Source organism: Dreissena polymorpha, chromosome 4 (genome assembly GCF_020536995.1).
Source record: "Dreissena polymorpha isolate Duluth1 chromosome 4, UMN_Dpol_1.0, whole genome shotgun sequence".
Taxonomy (NCBI): domain Eukaryota; kingdom Metazoa; phylum Mollusca; class Bivalvia; order Myida; family Dreissenidae; genus Dreissena; species Dreissena polymorpha.
Genome location: NC_068358.1, coordinates 87,979,174 through 88,002,794, shown reverse-complemented (window position 1 = coordinate 88,002,794; position 23,621 = coordinate 87,979,174). Strand labels below are relative to the sequence as shown.

Below are 23,621 nucleotides of genomic sequence, written 5' to 3'. Positions count from 1 at the left end.
TTCTCTGTTTATTATTTTACTTTCTCGTATGATCATGAAAACATCTGAACCGTTTAGTTCGCTTTGATTTATTGTGCTATCTGGAAGCGGCCCAAGACAGAACCATCACCCATATTAGTGAACTAATCAGTTAGATGAAGGTCAACTACAGACAACCTTTCCAAAAGTTGACATCGCTGTACCAAAATACTTAACAATTCCAGTTAGTAACTGACAGGATAAGAGATTATTTTCAACTTTATCATGCGGGAAAAACTATCTGAGGAACACCATGAGTCATGAAAGGTTGACAGCATTGGTTGTTGTAAACAATACAAAATACACATTGCCTCGGTGAGAAATTTTCTCACTTTAAAATTTCTCACTTTAATATGTATGAAATATAATCTTCTTCTTATTCTTCTTCTTATTATTATTATTATTTTATAATAATGGATATGTTCATTACTGATACATTATGGCCATGCGTGGGGGGTTAAAAAGAAATAGATTGATAGGTTACCCGAGTTACTCAATCCACTGATCAGGAAAATCCTATCAACAGTGATAAAAAGGTGCAAAAACCTAATACCTTAAGACCTAACTATATATACATATACTGCTGTGCATGAGATGAGAATATAAGAAGAGTTAAAAACAGGATAAAAGCAAAACATGTGAACTAAGGATGGAACCATGATGACTGTAGACAGTGCTGATTTAAATCCAGGGATCGCATCAGCGCTTACTACATAAGATGGACGTGTGCTCCATTGTACAACTGTGGTGATGGCGTGTGTGTCTAATGTATGGAGTGAGATAGTGAAGGGGATTGACGTCAACATGATTATATACTATTTTATAAAACAAAAATAGCCCAGCTTGTTGTCTTTTTGATTGAAGGGTATTCCAATGTAAATCTTTAATTATATTTGTGACTGTGTCCGGGGTCTTGCTGTAATTATCCGTTACAAAAATCTGGCGGCTTGACGCGGAACATTTTCAATATTATCAATATCCTTCTGATGGTAAGGGTCCCACACACTACAGCAATATTCCAAGGATGGTTTAACAATGATGTTATATGCCGCTGCCTTAGTTTCCATTTTAGAAGAATGAATGTTTTGTTTTAAGAAGCCTTAGCTCTGACCTGCTTTACTGCTTCTATTTACATGGGGTGACCAGTTTAAAGTTGAGCTTATTTCAACACCAAGATAATTTGCTTGGTTACAACAGACAGAGGTTGATTGTGAAGAGTGTAAGCTGTATTTACTGGTTTACGGTTTCTCGCAACATGCATGATATGACTTTTTGTATGTTAAAATACGCCTTCCATTTCTGTCCCCACAATGATATAATATCTAGATCTCTCTTAAACTAAATAGTGTCAGCCGAAGTTTTTATGGGTCTCTAGATGACACAATCATCCGCAAATAGACGGACGTTTGACTTCACAGATGAAGGTAGATCATTTATGTAAAGCAGAAACAGAAGAGACCAAAGAACTGATCCCTGGGACACCCGAAATTACAGGGGCCATGGTGGAAGATGCCCCATTTACCACTACCTGTTGACTACTGTTTCCGAGAAAAGATTTAATCCAAGAATGTGTAGTGATGCCATAATGGGCTAGTTTCAGCAACAATCTACCGTGATGAACAACATCAAAGGCTTTATTAAAATCCACGATGACAACGTCCACCTGGTCTCTCTGCATGGTAGAAGCTAAGTCATGGATAAAACCCACATATTGGGTTTCGCAAGACCGCCGGGCTCGAAAATCATGTTGGTTGTCCACCAGGATATTATATAGAGCTGTCAAGATGGTCTAAGATGTTACTAGGCTAACAACGATATGCTCCAGCAATTAACATGCAATACATGTTAATGAGACGGGTAAAAGGAGTTACAAAAGCCATGGACCTGTCCGATGGGATAGAACCAGAAATAAGTGATTTGTTTAAAAGAATTGTAAACATAGGTTCGATTTCATTTGCACATTCCCGTATGATTCTGGGCTTGATTTGATCTGGCCATGCGGCCTTGTGATGATTCAGTTTGAGTAGGAGTTTCTTTACACCATTTACAGTAATATTAATTGATGGTATGTTTTATATGGGCTATTAACAAGATCGGGATATGAGCTGTGTGTGTCGTTATTAAAAACAAGAGAATTTTTTTTATTTAAAACTTCAGCTTTTTCTTTGGGATTAGATTTTAGGACCCCACCATCCCTCAAACGGGCTTCACAACATGAGTCATTTTTAAGCTTTTTATGAACCCCCTAAAACTTTTAGTTGTCCCATGTTTATGTTCTGTTTCATCGCATATTATGTTTTTCATATAGTCCCAGTAAGAGTTACGACTTTTCTTTTGTATTAGTGATCTGACCTTCTTAATTTTTAGAAGTACAAGATACAAGATACAATCGCACACTATAATGAGATGGTACCGTCAATTCGTCAGTAAAGATCAGTTTGTACACAATCGTTGTTTCAATAAGAGATTGTCAACGAACGCTAATAGTAGTGAATAACCTTTTTTCAATTCGTGTAACCTGACAATCGTTCGATGACCATGATTTCGTTGATGAAATAGCTAAATGAATAAATAAACATGCGAAATATTACATTTCTCTGCAATTTAACGGCGTTAAATGTATTTTTGTTCTGTTGTCTTATGTTCACATATTCGCACGAGACTTCAACAACTGAAGGTAATAGAACAGTAAATTGTAGATATTTTCAGCACAAAATTTTACTTCCTATTTTGAGTTTAGTTTGAAGCAGTAATCAGGTATGTGTATCAGATATACATATACAGTACACTCCACGCGTTTTCCCCAAAAAACGCGCTCCCTCCGCGGGTTTTTTTCTGCTAGCGAGTGTTCACGCGGCATTGGAAGAGCGAGGTGAACTCGATAAAACGCTCGGCGTTACGCCGCGTTCGCTAATTCCCGCGGCGTGCATTACTTTAGGCTAGTCGGTAAATGCAGACACTTTCCGTTCTTATCAGTGATCGCCTCGCAACGACGTGTTAGCAGTGTGCTACTGGGCATGCCAAAAAATAAAAACATTGTTATAATAAATTGTTTAAATACTGTAGTACATGTATAAAAAAGATAATTGTATAGAAAATTAATACGTATTAAAATTGTTTTTTAATTCACAGGTACGTCTACAATATGAAATAGTCTAATATAATACATTTGACAAATAAATATTTAAATCAAAACACATATGACACAAGAATAAATGTTCCGTAAAATTTCAAAATGAGAATACTAATTTGTAATCCGAAACACACTACGATTTTTAGTTGTTAACACGACGTTTACAAATGCTTCCAATATACAGTCATCATTAGATTTCCCGACAAAAGCGCGCGAAAATTATGCTGCAATGTACAAGGTCAAGGTACAATGTATACTCCTGCAAAGCGTGCGTGTATTGATTTTTTATACAAACTTTGTAGCGCAGAGAACATTGAATTTTGTTGATTTCGGTTAAAAGTTTCTTTGGTATTTATTAACGAAATTATATCGCGAATAAGTTGATATTTCCTTACGGTATTTTAGTAGAGTAATTATTTTAACACTAATTGTACTATAAACGGATTAAAGAAGACATCTGGGCGGAACTGGATTTTAACTGTTTGATGTTGTGAAAACACGCAAAGCTTGTATACTGACCTATTGTGTAAACTGCTGTCTGCGGTGTTTTGACAAAAGGGATTAACATGTGTGAATGTCACTCTGCCGATTTGGTCCATAATTACTGGTAAACATTGTTTAGAATGTCGACGCAACAAGAATACAACTGTGAATATTAAATGCAATTATCAACTCAATAGTTACCACCTTTTAGCAATCAATGGAATAACCTACAAACAAAGAGAAAATCAATGCATTAGCGAGCAGAGAATTGACTTTGTTCCGCCAATTAAAACCATTCCTTATGCATTCGTTGAACGTGTTTACTTGAGTAAGTTATGCCTTTAGACAGGAAGCGGCTTTTCTTTGATTACGTCAAACTGTCAATTCACACAGATTTGCGAGATTTTTAAGGTCCTTGGTCATTTGTATACATGTTCAGTATAGAAAATCACCTGCTAACATGAAAACTTTGGATTAAATTATCAAAATAAAAACAATATTGCAAACTGTGTTTATATTAATTGGTAAGTATTAGTTAAAAGACGACGTTTTGTGTGTCGTAAATCAACGAGTTTTCTATACAACAACAACTTCTTCTACGACCACGTCGGGATCGATCTATCTTGGTTGTTTTTTTTAATTGTAAATATTATACTACATGTTCATGTATGTAATTGTAATAAATGTAATTTTATTTGAAAATCAGGAATCAACAAAATAAAATTGATCGTTATCTCGTAAAACGCGGAGTTTCCCCCGCGTTGCCAACGCGGAGGGCCGCCGCGTCGGCTTATCAGTTTTGCCGATCGTTAACCGCCGCGTCCAAAATCATGCAAACGCCGCGTCTAGCGGGATTTTCTTAATCTCCCTCCAGGTCGAAACCCGCGGAGTATGGAGGGAAATTTGGGAAAACGCGTGGAGTGTACTGTACCTGCAGTAATCAATGAAACTATTTAGATTATTTTTTGCCATGTTCTCATTTAAAAAACTGAAATAAAAGTTTTTTTCTGGTGGTATCTTTGTTTGGCTTATATTTGTACAAATACTCCTGTGGCAAAACCATTTATAACCAAATATATTTTGTGAGTTAAGGAGGTTTCGGTAAATTACAAGTTCGGTAAATTGGATTTATATAGTAAATGCCGTGGAGGTTTCGGCAAATTGGTATAAATAGGGATTATCACACCTTTAGTCGATAAGCGTGTACATTAATTGAGTTGTTTGGCACTAATTAAATTATCTGATTAAAATGTAAGGAGTTGATGTTATCCAGGGGTTTTGTTGGGTTGTGGGTGAAGGGGCCTTTAGCCCTTATGTGGGGGAAATTTAACACGGGATTTTCCACTTTGGGGAAAAATTGTGTGCTTGGGAATTTTTGCGGCGTTTCCCTTTTTGGGGGATTTGTTTACTTACTCTCTCATTATTACAATACATTTGTACATGTTTGCATTATATTCATTGTTTTTTTCATAAATTATTACGTTTGGCAAGATTAAATTGAAACAGAATTGAGATATTATCAACATGAGACACATCTTAATATTAATTATATTTTTTTTTTAGGGGAAATTTTTGGTTCTGAAAGGGGAAAAAAACAGCCTAGTTTGGTTGGGGAAGACGCCGATATTTGGCGTCTGTTATATAAGGCCAAAAACCCCTGTTATCAATTTAGAGATGTTTGCAAAGTGTTAATATTAAATATCCAGGCTTGCAACCTATTAATGTTCTAAACAAGGGATGTAATTTATATATTACAAGTTTATCTTTAGGTCATGATTTTTTTGTTTTTAATATATGTTTTTATACTATTAGTTGGAAAAACCTTAATTAAAGTGTATCAGATAAAAATAATAATAATTGTATCCAATATATTTGTTTCTTATATGAACAAAATGTTCGCTTCTTTTTCCTACAAGCAGGTCAGCACATAAGGTAGTCGTGAAGACCTGTTAATAAACTCTGACATTCACACACACTTTTTAATACAAAAGTTTACATTTTTTAGGGGAAATTTTTGGTTCTGAAAGGGGAAAAAAACAGCCTAGTTTGGTTGGGGAAGACGCCGATATTTGGCGTCTGTTATATAAGGCCAAAAACCCCTGTTATCAATTTAGAGATGTTTGCAAAGTGTTAATATTAAATATCCAGGCTTGCAACCTATTAATGTTCTAAACAAGGGATGTAATTTATATATTACAAGTTTATCTTTAGGTCATGATTTTTTTGTTTTTAATATATGTTTTTATACTATTAGTTGGAAAAACCTTAATTAAAGTGTATCAGATAAAAATAATAATAATTGTATCCAATATATTTGTTTCTTATATGAACAAAATGTTCGCTTCTTTTTCCTACAAGCAGGTCAGCACATAAGGTAGTCGTGAAGACCTGTTAATAAACTCTGACATTCACACACACTTTTTAATACAAAAGTTTACATTGACATGCCTTAATAATTTGTTAAATATTGAGAGTGGGGTATGTTATCAAGTGGATTTTTCTAAAAATAATCTAAATATGTATGTTTAGATCATGAACATTATCAGAACATGCTTTAGCAGTGGTGGCCGATTTTTTACGTACACGACCAGTAACTTTCAAACTGTGAAAAAACAAACATTTTCCTTCTTTAATCATATTTACAAAAAATAACTGGTGGTGACATCAAAGGATGTTTATTTGTGGTATAAATAAAATAATTATGTAATAGGGTAATTATAAAATGACTGATATTGTTGAAATGTCACATTTAATGACATTACATGTAAATTAAACAGACATGTGGAAACTCTGAAAGATGCTAATGTGTCTTATTAATATTGTACTGTGTCATAAATGTATCTTATTTCTATGTAACTACGCCCTTATTTTTTGTGTGAACTGAAATGAAAGATTCAAATATGTCAAATATATATATTGTATCCATGTTTTTAAATGTGTCTTATTTATAATATATGGTAAATAAAACGGATAACAAAGTTAATCAGTTAGTACTTTTTTATTCAACGGATGTGTTCAGGCAAAATATGAAATAAGTTATTTTTGCCGTAAATTCCATTGTTCCAATACAGTAGCCAGGTGCCTGTGTATTAAGCTGATAAGATAGGGATCACCACAGCAGGCTGCTAATACACAGTGTATTGATTCGGGTCTGCTGGCGTTATGTTAGATGTCATTTTTATCAGTTTCTAAATATGTGTAATTTAGTTCGCATCTCTTCGCTTAACTCCACGTTCAATGGCACGCGCACTTAACAAAATTATAAAACATAACGCGTATCATTATATTTTTTTCTATAAATTACGTACACGTATTAAATGTTATATATTGTTCTTTTCTTGTGTTTTTCTCAACCAGAAAGAAATAATAAAACATTGTTATATATAAAGCGCACTCGGAATTTGACCATTAATTTGAAGCAATCCACAATTTTTGTAGCGTATTCTGCGCTAGGCCGCTGATGGTGTATTGTAATATGTAATATGAAATTCAACATTTGGCTCTTACAAGAGGTAGCCTCCACGTAGCAAGAGCTGGGGAACATATTCATTATGTTGGCAAACTACCTTATGTATATATATTGGGAAATTGAGTGCTTTTCGGTGGTCTAAAATACTATTGCGCTTTATATTTAAACTGAAATGATTTTTAATAAATCATGTCTACAATATTTTACAAGAACCTTTTTTTAATAGCATTAAACTTTATTGAAGATCTTACATTGATTCCGTCGTAAATCATAATTTATTATTACTTTTATGTTATTTAAATAAAAGCATCAATTATTAAAAAAATAGTATTGAGTTATTTAAATCGTAAATTTACTTTCAATAGAGTTACATTTTAAATTCAATCTATATTTTTAAGGTTTGGTACAAACAGTTTCCTAAACGATTCATTTTAAAAAGTTCAGAGGTAGCTCATTCATGCCCCTTAATTCTTTACCGTAGGCATAGCATTAATTAGTCAACTCAAAATTAATCCACAATTTGCAAATATATGCCCCTGATGTTATTGCAAGCCAATAATAGGTGTCATTAACACCTTATTGTAGGTATACCACCTCTATATATATAGTATAAAAACCAAAACCTCCTCGGCATTTACTATATAAATCCAATTTACCTAACTTGTCATTTACCGAAACCTCCAGCACCCTATTTTGTACATCAATTAAGTTATTGAAAACTCTTGCGTTATCATATTGAACCAGGTTTTCCGATGGAAAAAACTGGTTATTAGATAGGCGAATGTTAGCTGGCTGGCGGGCGGTATAAGCTTGCCCGGGCCATAACTTTGTCATTCAAAGTGAGATTTTAAAATCATTTGGCACATTTGTTCACCATCATTAGATGGTGTGTCGCGCGAAAGAATTACGTCAATATCTCCAAGGTCACACTTTGAGTTCAAAGGTCAAAAATGGCCGTAAATGAGCTTGTCCGGGCCATAACTATGTCATTCATTGTGAGATTTTAAAATCATTTGGCATATTTGTTCACCATCATTGGAAGGTGTGTCACACGCAAAAATTATGTCAATATCTCCAAGGTCATGGTCGACACAACTAAAAATACATTTATTTTGAAACAAAGTTGGTTAATTTTTTAACAATCATTTCAGTTTGACTTGTCTCCCTTTATCAGACTTTTTTTTCAAATTGAAAACCTGGTTTTGTGACAATTTTGTCCCTTGTTTAGAAATATTTCACAGTGAGAAATCATTTTGATAATTATACTCTTTTTTTCAAATTTAATAGTAATTGAATCTGGGCAAAAGAGGTCGAAAACTAGAAAACAAGTCTACAACAATAGGTGTACATTGACCTAAGTCATGTGCTTAAGGTCGCTATGATTAGCTATGAATAACATTACAATTTGATTTTAACCTCTATGTGTACATTTCAAAGTTTATAAGAGCCCAGGGATTTCCATCAAAGCTGAAGCTTGCTTTTTGATGCAATCATTTTGAAATGTTCTCACTTTTGACCCCTGACAATTTCATTTGGCCGATGAAAATTTCATTTTACCCCTGATCATTTCAAGCATATGGTAATTTGACTCCTGATTTTCAAAATCTATTGACGTCCATGGGTCCCTCTGCGTATGAGGCTGAATTATGCAAGGACACTGAGTGTCCTCTAGAGGCCACATTTATTTTCTGATAATCATGAAACTTGGTCAGAAGATTTGTGGTAATGATATCTTGGATGAGTTCAAAAATGGTTTCCGTTGCTTAAAAAACATGGCCACCAGGGGGCGGGGCAATTTTCCTAATATGGCTACATGTATATACATGTATCAGGCCTTCTTGTCTTATTATTGACTCCTGCAAAAAATAAGCCTTGCATCATTTTGACACATTTGTTTTTCATAATCCAACTTAAAAGAAGGACCAGAAATGGTAATTTATGGAAATAATAAAGCTTTTTTGAAAATGTTTTATTCATTATTATGATAAATAAGCTGTTTTGACCATGATCATTTTTATTTTGACCTCTCATTATTTTGAGACTATTTGAGTCATTTTTACTCCTGGTTTTCAAAATCTACTGAAATCCCTGAGATGCAATTTTCAAATTTTGAGGGTTTTTTCTAAAAAGCATTCAATTTTTGGTCTTGTGCTGTGATGAAAAATCTGACTGAGGACACAGGAGAAATCCGCCTGTCTGGTATGGAGACCATTAACCAGATGTCACATGAGTCTGGATCTAGGATTGAACCTTCACTACCTAAGTCAATAGCCAATATTTTTCATCATGCTTTACAGAACATTTGTGGTATATTTATACCCCCACAAACGAAGTTTATGGGGGTATATAGGAGTGAACTTGTCGGTCGGTCTGTCTGTCGGTCTGTATTAAGTGTCCGCTCTCTAATTCAAGTAGTTTTCATCCGATCTTCACCAAACTTGGTCAAAAGTTGTATCTACATGATGTCTAGGCCAAGTTCGAACATGGGCCTTGCCAGGTCAAAAACTAGGTCACGGGGTCACTTAGTGCGTTTTAAACATTCAGCATGTTGTCCGCTCTCTAATTCAAGTAGTTTTCATCCGATCTTCACCAAACTTGGTCAGAAATTGTATCTAGATGATGTTTAGGCCAAGTTCGAACATGGGCCTTGCCAGGTCAAAAACTAGGTCACGGGGTCACTTAGTGTGTTTTCTAACATTCAGCATGGTGTCCTCTCTCTTATTCAAGTAGTTTTCATCCGATCTTCACCAAACTTGGTCAGAAGTTTTATCTAGATAATCTTAAGGCCAAGAGCGAACATGGGCCATGCCAGATCAAAAACTAGGTCACATGTTCACTTAGTACGTTTTACACATTGAGCATGGTGTCAGCTCTCTATTTTAAGTAGTTTAAATCTGATCTTCACCACACTTGGTCAGAAGATGTAACTAGATGATGTGTAGGTCAAGTTCGAACATGGGCCATGCCGGCTCAAAAACTAGGTCACGGGGTCACTTAGTGTGTTTTAAACGTCACCATGTTGTCGGCTCTCTAATTATCCCCACGCTTTTTTAAAAGCGTGGGGATATTGTGGTTATCTCCGCCGGTTGTCCGTCTGTCCGTCAGTCCTGGCCACTATCTCCTCCTACACTATACGCACTAGAACCTTGAAACTTACACACATGGTAGTTATGTGCGACCCTGCACTAATTGGAATTTTGATCTGACGCCTGGGTCAAAAGTTATGGGGGTTGGGGCGGGGCCAGTTCAGAGAATTTCACTCATTTTTTTAGGTTATTTAACTATAATTTCTTTATTTCTACACCGATTGTCTTCAAATTGATACCGAACCTCTCTTATGATAATACGGTCAATCTCAACTATGCATGGCCCCATTACCAACCCTGGGGCGTCCCGCCCACATACAATGTGTTTTACTATAATTTCTTCATTTCTACACCGATTCACTTCAAATTGATACTGAACCTTTCTTATGACAATACGGTTGGTCTCAGCTATGCATGGCCCCATTACCAACCCTGGGGCACCCCGCCCACATAGGCCACGCCCACCCAAAATTGCCTTTTACTATAATTTCTTCATTTCTACACCGATTCACTTCAAATTGATACTGAACCTCTCTTATGACAATACGGTTAATCTCAACTAAGCATGGCCCCATTACCAACCCTGGGGCCCCCCGCCCACATAGGCCACGCTCACCCAAAATTGCCTTTTACTATAATTTCTTCATCTCTACACTGATTCACTTCAAATTGATACTGAACCTCTTTTATGACAATACAGTCAATCTCAACTATGCATGGCCCCATTACCAACCCTGGGGTTCCCCGCCCACATATGCCACGCCCACACAAAATTTCCTTTTACTATAATTTCTTCATCTCTAAACCGATTTACTTCAAATTGATACTAAACCTCTCTTATGACAATACGGTCAATCTCAACTATGTATGGCCCCATTACCAACCCTGGGGCATCCTGCCCACATAGGCCACGCCCATCCAAAATTGCCTTTTACTATAATTTCTTCATTTCTACACCAATTCACTTCTAATTGATAATGAACTTCTCTTATGACAATACGGTCAATCTCAACTATGCATGGCCCCATTACCAACCCTGGGGCGCCCTGGGTCAAACATGCGGCGTGGGGATACGCGTTGGTCTCTGCCGCGCCATTTCTAGTTCAAGTAGTTTTTATCCAATCTTCACCAAAATTGGTCAGAAGTTGTATCTTGATAATGTCTAGAGCAAGTTTGAATATGGGTCATGCTGGGTCAAAAACAAGGTCACGGGGTCACTTAGTGCGTTTTAAACATCACAATGTTGTCCACTCTCTAATTCAAGTAGTTTTCATCAAATTCTCAACAAACTTGGTCACAAGTTTTATCTAAATGATCTCTAGGACATTTGAACATGGGCCATTCCGGGCCTAAAACTAGGTCACAGGGTCAATTAGTGCCTTTTTTAACATTCAGCATGGTGTCCGCTCTCTAATTCAAGTAGTTTGCATCCGATCTTCACCAAACTTGGTTAGAAGTTTATGGAGATGATCTTAAGGCCAAGTCATAACATGGGCCTTTCTTGGTCAAAAACTAGGTCAAGGGGTCACTAAGTGCGTTTTAAAAATTGAGCATGGTGTCCGCTGTTTTTTGTGAAGACGACATGCAAAATATTATGTGTCAATGCCGCATGTGGGGGTATTCGTCACGTCTGTGACAAAGCTCTAGTTAAACTTATAGTGACTAAAACTGCAATAATTGTATAATTGTTATATTTGCAGATTTTGGTGTTACCACGCCAAACATTGCCTCAACAGAAAATCTGACAACTCCTGGCCAAGCCATTAACACAACTGTCAATGTGTCCATAACTACGACTACAGTCAAACCCCATGAGAGCACACCAGATAACCCTTGCCCAGATGGAGTGGTCTGCGATAATCTGGGGGCACCTTGCATTGTGTGCCAATTGAACTATTATTGCACGTATGGCGATGTTCTGACAGCCAATTGCTCAGCCAAAGACCATGTGAAATGCAGTGTATGATTTTGTTGATATGATAACTCTTTGCTTTCAATATTCTTGCAGAATGAATTCTTGTTAAAATTACATAATACTTGTTATGCAAATTTAATGACTGTATTGAAGATATGCATCAAGGCCAATTATAAGTACATGTAAATTGTACTATGACCATGTATTAAAATCCAAACCTTTTTCTACCTGACCCAGTCTCTAAATTCTCATTTGATATGTTGACTTTCAGATGTCTTGTAATATAGCTGTTCAGTATAAATAAAGTTGAAACAGATTTTTAGTGAGGCTGTTTTCGGAGAAAACCTGAGCTATTGTCATAGCCAGCTCGTCGTCCGCCGTCCGATGTCCCCCGTAGGTGTCATGCTAAAACCTTAACATTGGCCATAACTTTTTAAATATTGAAGATAGCACCTTGATATTTGGCATGCATGTGTATCTCATTGAGCTGCACATTTTGAGTGGTCGAAAAAACAAAGTCAAGGGAAGTAATAAGCTTTGAATGGACATACTTATCTGACCTGCCCACGTATATATTTTTGTTAAATAAGTCAAAGCGGCGCAGTAGGCGGCATTGTGTTTCTGACAAACACATTGTGGTAAAAGGTCAAGGTCATCCTTTACGGTCTACAGTAAAAAAATACAAATTTAAGGGAAGTAATAAGCTTTGAAAAGGGAGATAATTATTCAATATTGAACATAGCCACTTTATATATTTGGCATGCATGTGTATCGCATGGAGCTGCACATTTCAAGTGGTCAATCACAGTCACGGTAGTGGCTTTTAATTATTTGCTACTAAAAATAGAGATTTGTTAGAGACAATTATTTTCAAGGGAAGTAATTTATATAATTATAAATTTCATATTATATATTTCCTTACCAGGAATTGAAGTTCTTTTCACAGTTACTGTACAGATTTATTATTTTGATAATTTATAACTCAAGTGATTGATTTGTCAAAGTTTTTTTGTAAATGATATAATTATAATTTCTTTGATGTTCATTACATACTAGTGGAATTATGTCCATAGATACATGATCAACTCTGGCTATGATCTCTTTTAAACAGTGATTTCTGACATGGTCATAATTGACTGTGAGACCCTCCCCCTGTCCAACCCCCCCCCCCCCCCCCCCCCCTGTCCCTCAGTTGGATTGGACAAAATTCAAGGGAAGTAATAAGCTTTAAAGGGAGATGATTTCTATACCTGCCAAATGGTAAATAGAAATTTTATAATTTTATTTCAAAGCTGCGCAATAGGGGCATTGTGTTTCTGACGAACACATCTCTTGATATAATTAACATTTGTTACCTGTTCTAATTTGTGAATGCTAGTTTTCATTAAATACCAGTGGACTTATGTCCATACATACATGGGTCACTGTGACCTCTAAAAAAAATAATTTAAAATTCTGACAAGCTTTCGCAGCCGAGCATGGCACCCGTTATTCAGTGCTCTTGTTAAAGTTGGAATATCCATTTAACTGATATCCTTGTTCAGTTTTTTCTGTTTCATCAATAAATATTCAAAGTTATAAATAAAGCAATAATACTTTATAGATCAGAGCTCCAGATAAGGTTTTGTGAAATTCTTAAATTACTACCAGATTTTCAAAAAGAATTCTTAACTCTGAAATTTTATTCTTAACGTTACTACTAAGTTTTGGAAAATAATTCTTATTTTTTCTGAATGACCTCAAAATAAATAATAATGGTTATTTTCATGCAAAAAAAATCAAAATAAACATACTAGCAACTTTATTTATACGAGTTCAACAGTGTCTTTTCAGTATTATACAATTTGATTTTTCCAATACCTTCATATGCCCAAACTGTGTTTAGATTGCATGCCTTAGATGAGTTTTTACACATATTTCACATTTAAAACAGGTCTCCCCTTCAATCTTTTCAACGATTAGCCACGGGACTTGTCCCTTCCACTCGTTCAATGTTTTTTTTTGTGTGTTTAAGTTTGGACCCGTCGTGTCGCGTTATTGTTTAGCTTTTCCGACTGTGTCGGCAACTGAACATACAACATCGTATAAGATATTTTCTATAATGTCTTTCTAAACATTTAACTTCGGCTCACTTTGCGTACAATATGTTAAAAGCGTGTTTTTGGACGCTTTGCAGTTTTTTAGGACGCTCTCTGGGCGCCGCCATTGTTTTTTGACAGATAGACTGTATACGCCGCTTTTATTGGAAAAAATGCGCCTTGTTAAACAAACCCGATAACCATTCTATATAAGCACCGCAAATATCTTTAATACGCGAAAAAAGAACTCAATAAAAATCGATACGAACCGATGTAAAAATAATATTCGTAACTTGATTTTGTAATTCTTAATGGTACGACAAGATTTTAAAATCAATACGTAACGGACTTGAAAATAATTCGTAATTACGTAAATACGACCCTTATCTGGAGCTCTGATAGATTATATATAAAGTAAATTTAAGCTTGAATTCCCAATTTCACTGGTAATGGTCAAATTAAAAAAATAATGAGACAAAGCCCTAATGACATATATGTGTGTCTACAATTGTACTAATGTGTTCATTATAAACTGTTTGCTGTGGAAACATGAAAATGAGTATCAAACTGATACTTTAAAACTTAAAAGGCTATAAGTTAACATCATATTCCTGAGTTTATTAAAAGTAACAACACACTCTGCAGTGTGTTTTTTTCATTCAAAATCAGGTCCAGTAATTGGCCTTATTCCCAATGGAAAAAAGTATATATTTCTTCCAAATGGGAGCTAAATGGGAGCTTAACATTCCCAATAGAAGGTTTAAAAAAAAAATATTTATTTGTATCTCAGTATTTGTTTATATCCCATCCATATAAGTTTAACCTTTAAGTTAGTAAATTTTACACTGAGAACACTTTGCATTCTCAATCTTGAACGTTTTTAAGTAAATGAACAACAACACTAATGTCCCAATTTTAGTCAAAACGCAGCAAATTTTCCCAATCCAAAGGGACCCAGCCCCATTCCCAAAATGGTGGAAAAAAACTGCACTGTATAATAGCTTGTATTTATCTTAATACTTAATCAACAGGGCAGTCGAACATTCCAGCGTCCCTACCACTGCAGATACGCATATCAGTTAGATAAAGATCTCTATAGATGCAATATGTTTCGAGCAACAACCTGCAAAATGAAGCAGGCTCCTCCCCAGACATACCTAGCTGCATGCACAGTCAATGAAGACACAGTCTGTCTAGGTGAGTACCGGTGTAACAGGCCAGTTTTTCCCCCAGGTCACTTCCCCGCGGCCTAGGCCAATTCTCCACCCCCCCCCCCCCCTCTAGTTCTCCCCCCCCTCCCCCCAGTCCAATTTTATCCCCCCCCTCCCGACTTTTCATTTAATATATCTTTCCGTCTACATCTTTTGGCCAGTTTTTCCCCCCTGGCCAGTTTCCCCCCATCCCCCCTCCGTGGCCAGTTCTTCCCCCTACCATGTAAAAGTAGTTTTAACAACAAAATTTGATTGAGAGTTGCTAAATCTGCCTCCACTCCCTTATCTTTTATTTTACTTATCTTTTATATTTATTATTCACCTTTCAGCCAGTTTTCCCCCCTGGCCAGTTTTTTACCCCTACATGTACCTTGTAAAAGCAGTTTTAATAACAGAATTTGACTGAGAGTTGCTAAAACTGCCTCCACCCTCTTATCTTTTATTTTACTTATCTTTGACATTTATTATTCACCTTTCTGCCAGTTTTTCCCCCTGGCCAGTTTTTACCCCTACCTTGTAAAAGTAGTTTTAACAACAAACCTGAGTTTGGAAGTTGGTCATGTGCAGGCAAAATCTAGGTTACAAAAAACTAGGTCAAATCATACAAAAAGTTTGTTTGCACTCTAGAAGGAGTTTCAGGTGAGTGATACAGGACCCTTAGGGCCCTCTTGTTTTTTCACTTTTAGGCCATTTTTCCCCCCTACCTTTTGGTTTTGTTCCAACGACCACTTTAAAACATGCATTTTATCTTTTTACAATTACTTTAACAATCGAAACAAATTGAATACGCACTAAACCAGTGTAGATCTTCGATATCCATTTATTCCTAATGTATCATTTGGGCATCAATTCATATACCGGTAGGAAAAATCAACAAAGGGAGGCAATAACAATTTTACAAATATGGGTTGCTAAGGGATTTCTACTAAAATATATTACTGATAATGTATATTTGTAATAAATATAGTAAATGTGTTTTGAAATTCCTATAACTTACATGGATGATTCTTTTGATAGAATAAATACACTTGTTCAGATAATTCTATCTTAGTTGAGCAACCAGGATAGGAAAATCACATTTAAATATACTCCCAAAGAAACTATAATAAAATTATGCAATAAGTGCCTAATGAACTTATATAAGTGTAATCTATCAGAATCTAAACTGTCAAACAGATCGATAAAATGAACAAAATGCGATCATATATTGATCATATATCTGCCTTTAAGGTTCTGTAGGTAGGTAGGTAAAGTAATTTTTTTTTTTTTTTTTTTCTTGAACATTTGCTAAGCATACTTTTGTTTAGTGGACAATATTAACAAACAAAAACATATCTAAAACTACTGTAATAGAATGTCAATCATATTAAACTACTCCACTATCAAGGTTGTAGGTCACCTAATTTTGGATTTACACCCCTTTGATATGTAGAAAACAGCCTTTTCGACTTAGAACATGAACAAATCAAAGTTAAAAATTACCTACCACTCCAAATACTTTTGAACTGCATTCAAATAATACATTGCTCTAGTAATTTAAATACACATACTGTATTTGATAGAGTAAAGCCCTTTTCCTGACAAAGCTCTTATTCGAGAGTCTAGCACGAAAAAGTTGAGCGTGCTGTCTTTCGGACAGCTCTTGTTTAGTTTTAAGTACTTTTCTTTAAAACTATAAAATATATCAACTTTAAACTCATTTAAAAATTATTTAAATATGCAAATAGCTAAAATAAGTCTACAAGATCAATATTGCCGAGTCTAAACATATGTCTACAAGATTATATGTCTGAGTCTATATTTAATCTGTACTTATGTCTACAAGATCATTTCTCTGAGTCTATACCTATGTCTACAAGATCATGTCTCTGAGTCTATACCTATATCTACAAGATCATGTCTCTGAGTCTATACCTATTTCTACCAGATCATATTTCTGAGTCTATACTTATGTCTACAAGGTCATATTTCTGAGTCTGTACTTAGGTCTTTAAGATCATATTTCTGAGTGTATAATTACGTCTTCATGATCATATACCTGAGTCTATACTTACGAAAAAATTGCCAAGAGTCATGTTATAATAAATTCTTATGTAGGGGGGGGGGGGGGGGGGAAATTGGCCGAGGGGGAATGGCCAAGAGTCATGTTGCAATTAATTCTTTAAGTAGGGGGGGGGGGGGACTTGGCCATGGGGGGACTAACCGGCTTAGGCCAATCTTTCCCTGGGGGACAAACCGGCTTAGGCCAATCTTTCCCAGGGGAAAAACTGGCAGGGGGGAAAAATGGACTGCTACACCTGTAAAGACAAAGCCTATCTAAAGTAAATAAATGTTTTCTATAGCTGGGATATATTATAGTTATAAATTATTCAGGAGCAATAAATGTTTGCTAAAATTTGACATCTTCAATACATTGAACAAAAATATCAGAGTACATCTTGGTGCATACCAATTAAAACTAAGTTTGCCTGGAAATAATCTTATTCATTACAGAAGGAAAATACCAGTTAAATAGTGTATTAATGTTACATACTAGTACTTTCTGAGAGTGCTATTTCTAACAACTTTTTTTTTCAGGTAATAGGACATTTTACAAAAACTTCCAGTGCAATTGGACCAGTGGGTACAAGTGGTCTACAGCTTTAGTGTTAAGGTATGATACACGTTTTATTGTGAAGTGTTACTTAACAGAAATTACATGCATTATGAAATTTATAAGTTCAAAAAAAGAATTCAATAATAACATTAATGATTTACATACAGTCTACTCTCGTTATCTCGACATCGAATATCTCGATATGTCGAGGTAAGCTCAATTTCCTAACTTTTTTCCTTCTATTTTAATAATTATTGCATATCTCAATTTTCGTTATGTCGAATAATTCGATATTTGGACATGAAAATTTGTCCCGAGTCCCAATTTTACATGTAATTACTATGGTTTATCTAGAATTGCGAATAACTGTCCCAGTGTCGGCAAAGGTGAGAAATGTTTTTTGATACTTCGCCATCCCGCTTCGCCCGGCTGCTCCCGATACTGTGCCTTAGATAATTGATCCGTTAATTACATCAATGACCACTTGTCTGTTATGTCGTTAGCCATTAACACTTGAGTAAGGCCTGTCACTTTAACTGCAATTAACTGCAATTAATACACAGCCTGCCTACAAACAACACTCCAAAATGCATTAAGTTATATTTTTGCGTATATAAACCGTCGCAAATTTGCAGAATGTTGTTCTATACATGAACTCCAACAGTCATTATCATGGCTAACTTGAAAATCTAATCGATTGAACTTTGCATTTTAAACTACAAAAAGTACATGTACAGTTCAGTATTCCAGAACATGATTTACGCATGTTCAGATGGAAAACCCTGGTCTTGATTTGACGACAATTGCATCATAAGTCTTTAAATAGCAACATTACTGGATGTTAATTACTTGGCAGTTTAGAAAAACGATAACCGCTTGTGATCATGCAATTCTGTAACACTTAAAACGTCATTTAAAGCATTTAATTAGCAAATTTAATTGTGCCTTGTAAAAACTTAAATATCAGGTAAAAGATAGGGTAGTAGAGAGTATTATGCCACACGGTGATGGCTTTAGTAAGTCCACGTAGCAGGTATTTAGATGTTAAAAACAAGGTAAATTTTCGCCTCATTTTTCTTTGAAAACGCCTTATTGGATATCTCGAACTCTCGTTATCTCGATATTTTTTCTTGTTCCCACCGACTTCGAGATAACAAGAGTAGACTGTATATTGATTTACTGAATTTTATTATACGCCCGTTTTTAAAAACGGGACGTATTATAGTTTCACCCTTTGCGGGTGGCGGGCGGCATCCACAGCAGTGTCCGCTCTCTAATTCAAATAGTATTCATTTGATCTTCACCAAACTTGGTCAGAAGTTGTGCCTAGACAATATCTTGGTTAAATTCGATTATGGGTCATGCTGGTTCAAAAACTAGGTCATGGGGTCTTTTAGTGCATTTCAAGGAATAAACATGGTGTCCGCTCTCTAATTAAAGTAGTTTTCACCAGATCTTCACCAAACTTGGTCAGAATTGTGTCTAGATGATATGTAGGTCAAGATCAAATATGGGTCATGCTGGGCCAAAAACTAGGTCACGTGGTCACTCAGTGCATTTCAAGCATTTAGCATGGTGTCCGCTCTCTTATTGAAGTAGTTTTCATCCGATCTTCACGTACTTTGGTCAGAAGTTGTGTCTGGATGATATGTAGATCAAGTCGAATATGGGTCATGCCGGGCCAAAAACTAGGTCACGAGGTCACTTAGTGCATTTCAAGCATTTAGCTTGGTGTCCGCTCTCTAATTGAAGTAGTTTTCATCTGATCTTCACGTAATTTGGTCAGAAGTTGTGTCTGGATGATATGTAGGTCAAGTTCGAATATGGGTCATGCTGGGTCAAAAACGATGTCACGAGGTTACTTAGTGGATTTCAAGCATTTAGCATCGTGTCCGTTCTCTAATTGAAGTAGTTTTCATCCGATCTTCACCTAATTTGGTCAGAAGTTGTATCTAGATGATTTGTAGGTCAAGTTCAAATATGGGTCATGCAGGGTCAAAAACGAGGTCATGAGGTCACTTAGTGCATTTCAAGCATTTAGCATGGTATCCGCTCTCTAATTGAAGTAGTTTTCATTCGATCTTCACCTTATTTGGTCAGAAGTTGTGTCAAGATGATATATAGGTCAAGTTCAAATATGAGTCATGCAGGGTCAAAAATAAGGTCATGCGGTCATGCCGGGTCAAAAACGAGGTCACGATGTCACTTAGTGCATTTCAAGCATATACATGTAGCATGGTGTCTGCTCTCTTATTGAAGTAGTTTTCATCTGATCTTCACCGAATTTAGTCAGATGTTACCTCTAAAAGATATCTATGTCAAGTTCAAATATGGGTCATGCCGCGTCAATAACTAGGTCTCAAGGTCACTTAGTGCATTTCAAGCATTGAGCATGGTGTCCAAAACCTTCGAAGGGGCGTATCTTGTGACAGTTTAGCACTCTTGTTTGTTATGGCAAAAACTGTCAAGTGTTTCCTCAAGGACATTAAAACACAACCCTGAGCCTAAGTTTCAAAAGACTTATTTGGGCTAGCTTTAGCTTGAACTAATGGAGGCATGAAATAAATGAAAGAAAAGTACAACTTAAAAATTTGATCATCTCTCAACTGTAGGTCTTGTGATAAAACTAGAAGTAACATTATTTGCAGGAACAACCAGAAACATTGTCAAAAATATTATCTTAATGATATCTCAAGTTTAAAATGGTTCCACTTCTAGTCCTTTTGATAAACATGATGGCCAAGAGGCATTGCAGATTTTATTATAATCGTGGCTGTAGAAGAAGCTTGTGAACGCTTCAGTAAACCATTATATGTGCATTTTGAGTAACAGTTACTAGTCAATCAATATCAACATAGTAAGTATTCACTCATTTATCTCTTCAGCGTCACCCTGGGTGGATTTGGTGTAGACAGATTCTACCTGGGACTGTGGAGGGAAGGCATTGGCAAGCTGTTCAGCTTTGGAGGTCTGGGTGTGTGGACCATTGTGGATGTCATTCTCATAGCAGTGGGATATGTGGGACCCCACGATGACTCTCTATATGTCTACCCTTGGAACTGAGAAGAAATGAGTGCTCAGAATGACTGTAGTTTTAAGTCAGCTAACTCAGTTGGTCAAGTGACTATAGTTATAAGTCAGCTAACTCAGTTGGTCAAGTGACTATAGTTTTAAGTCATCTAAGTCAGTTGGTCAAGTGACTATAGTTTTAAGTCAGCTTACTCAGTTGGTAAAGTGACTATAGTTTTAAGTCAGCTAACTCAGTTGGTTAAGTGTCTATAGTTTTAAGTCAGCTAAATCAGTTGGTAAAGTGACTATTATTTTCAAGTCAGCTATCTCAGTTGGTAAAGTGACTGTAGTTTTTTAGTCAGCTAACTCAGTTGGTAAAATGACTATAGTTTTTAGTCAGCTAATTCAGTTGGTAAATTGACTATAGTTTTTAGTCAGCTAACTCAGTTGGTAAAATGACTATAGTTTTTTAGTCAGCTTACTCAGTTGGTAAAATGACTTTAGTTTTTTAGTCAGCTAGCTCAGTTGGTAGAATTCTGCATTAGAAATCAGAGGATGACTGGTGCATGAAATTATTTCAATTGTCATTGTCCCCCACCTCTGATTCAAGTAGGAAAGTTGTCAGTTTTCCGGCATAAATATGTTCCTATGTACCAGCTTGCCCAGGAAGAATGTGAGTAGGTTACCTGACTGCTATGATAGGACAGAAATACTTTTCAAGTTTGAATACCGGTAGCATTAAAATACAAACTTATTAAAACTGATTATTTGCCTCTAAGTTGTTCATGCATTTTATTTTGTTCCAAATAGTTCATCCTCTTGATTGATCTTCAATTACTGCAGTTTTGAAAGTCTTTTAACTTCCATTGTTGCATTTTTTGAAGTCCAATAACCAAAACTGGGAGTAAATTATTCACAAATGTGATAAGATGTAAGCCCTGATAACAGTAAAGCAAGTGTTATATAGACAGGTTTAAATTAAGTAATTTTGGATAGGCTACTTAACTTTTTATGCCCCTGAAGGAGGGCATATAGTGATCGCACTGTCCGTCCGTCTGTCTGTCTGTCACACTTGGCGTTTAGGTTTTGAAAAATGCTCATAACTTCTATGTCGCTTCAGATGTTACCTTCATATTTGGTATGCATGTGTATATGGACAAGTCCTTTCCATACGCACACAAATTTTGACCCCTGTGACCTTGAAATTAAGGTCCGCGTTTAGGTTTCGAAATCTGCATTAAGGTTTCGAAAAATGCTCATAACTTCTATCAAAGCGTTTATAGGGGCATATGTCATCCTATGGTGACAGCTCTTGTTTGAAAATATTTAGAAGTACAAATGATTAGATGTATGACTTTTTTAATACATGTATATTATTATGTTGACTTAACTTTGTTGATATTTAATTTTGCAAGTTTTTCGATGTAATAAAATATTATGTTAAGAACTGTGTGTGTTTTGTGTGTCTTCAGCATTGTCTGTATACAATTGATAAGTAGTAGTATGTTTCTTTTAGGTTAAATATTTAAGCTAAAATTCTGAAATTGAGTCTCTGGTTAGCCTGTGCATTCCATATACGCAAAACTGGAGGGATACTTTTGGAATTTTATGAATTTGTTTGTTTTAAGGATATTTCCTTTAAACTTGAATGCAGTCTAGGCGGAAAGTGATGCCCCATATAAGCCTGTGCAGGCTTATCAGGTACGATACTTTATACTCATGCATTAAGCCATATTTTACAAGAGACCATTTCATTTGTGATTATCAGTCACTGAAGATTATCATTATGGCCTTCAGTGCATGGAAATTTAACCATAAGGATGTAAGCTTGAGTTTTGGATTGCCTCATATAATAGCAACATAGTAGATATTGGCTGAAAATGAAAATCTGAAAATAATATTTAAGAGTATACCTGAAGAATATTATTGTGTTTGTAAAAAGAAATGCATTTTAATATGCTGTTGTTTGAATCAGAACAAATGGTTACATTATGAACAGGGTAGATTAACAATCATTACAACGCTCTTTTTACTTGCGTATGTAGAGGGATTATCATGAGTGTTGCAATAGCATACATAAACCAAGTATGTGTTTTCCGAGATGACCCAACAACTTATAAAACTGAACTATACAATAATATTATAATATTAGGTCATTGAACAGCGTTGTGTGCAATAGGGCAATATATTTGGATATAAAGCTGATTTACCATATTTGACAAGCAGATGCTGATATGCCATATTTGAGCAGATGCTGATATGCCATATTTGAGCTGATGCTGATTTACCATATTTGACAAGCAGATGCTGATATGCCATATTTGAGCAGATGCTGATATGCCATATTTGAGCAGATGCTATTATGCCATATTTGAGCAGATGCTGATATGCCATATTTGAGCTGATGCTGATATGCCATATTTGACGAGCAGATGCTGATATGCCATATTTGAGCTGATGCTGATATGCCATATTTGAGCTGATGCTGATATGCCATATTTGAGCAGATGCTGATATGCCATATTTGACGAGCAGATGCTGATATGCCATATTTGAGCAGATGCTGATATGCCATATTTGAGCAGATGCTGATATACCATATTTGAGCAGATGCTGATATGCC

The 23,621-nt window shown here is 35.7% G+C and overlaps 1 protein-coding gene across 1 annotated transcript; it reads left to right on the top strand.

The window, feature by feature from the left end:
• The first annotated feature begins 2,517 nt into the window (after nucleotides 1–2,517).
• LOC127878980 (TM2 domain-containing protein 3-like) lies at nucleotides 2,518–22,445 on the top strand. The gene is made up of 5 exons (XM_052425559.1): nucleotides 2,518–2,695; nucleotides 11,890–12,149; nucleotides 15,214–15,379; nucleotides 17,971–18,046; nucleotides 20,875–22,445. The coding sequence occupies exons 1-5, from the start codon at nucleotides 2,596–2,598 to the stop codon at nucleotides 21,050–21,052; spliced, it is 780 nt and encodes a 259-aa protein (XP_052281519.1). The 5' UTR covers nucleotides 2,518–2,595; the 3' UTR covers nucleotides 21,053–22,445.
• Nucleotides 22,446–23,621: the final 1,176 nt, after the last annotated feature.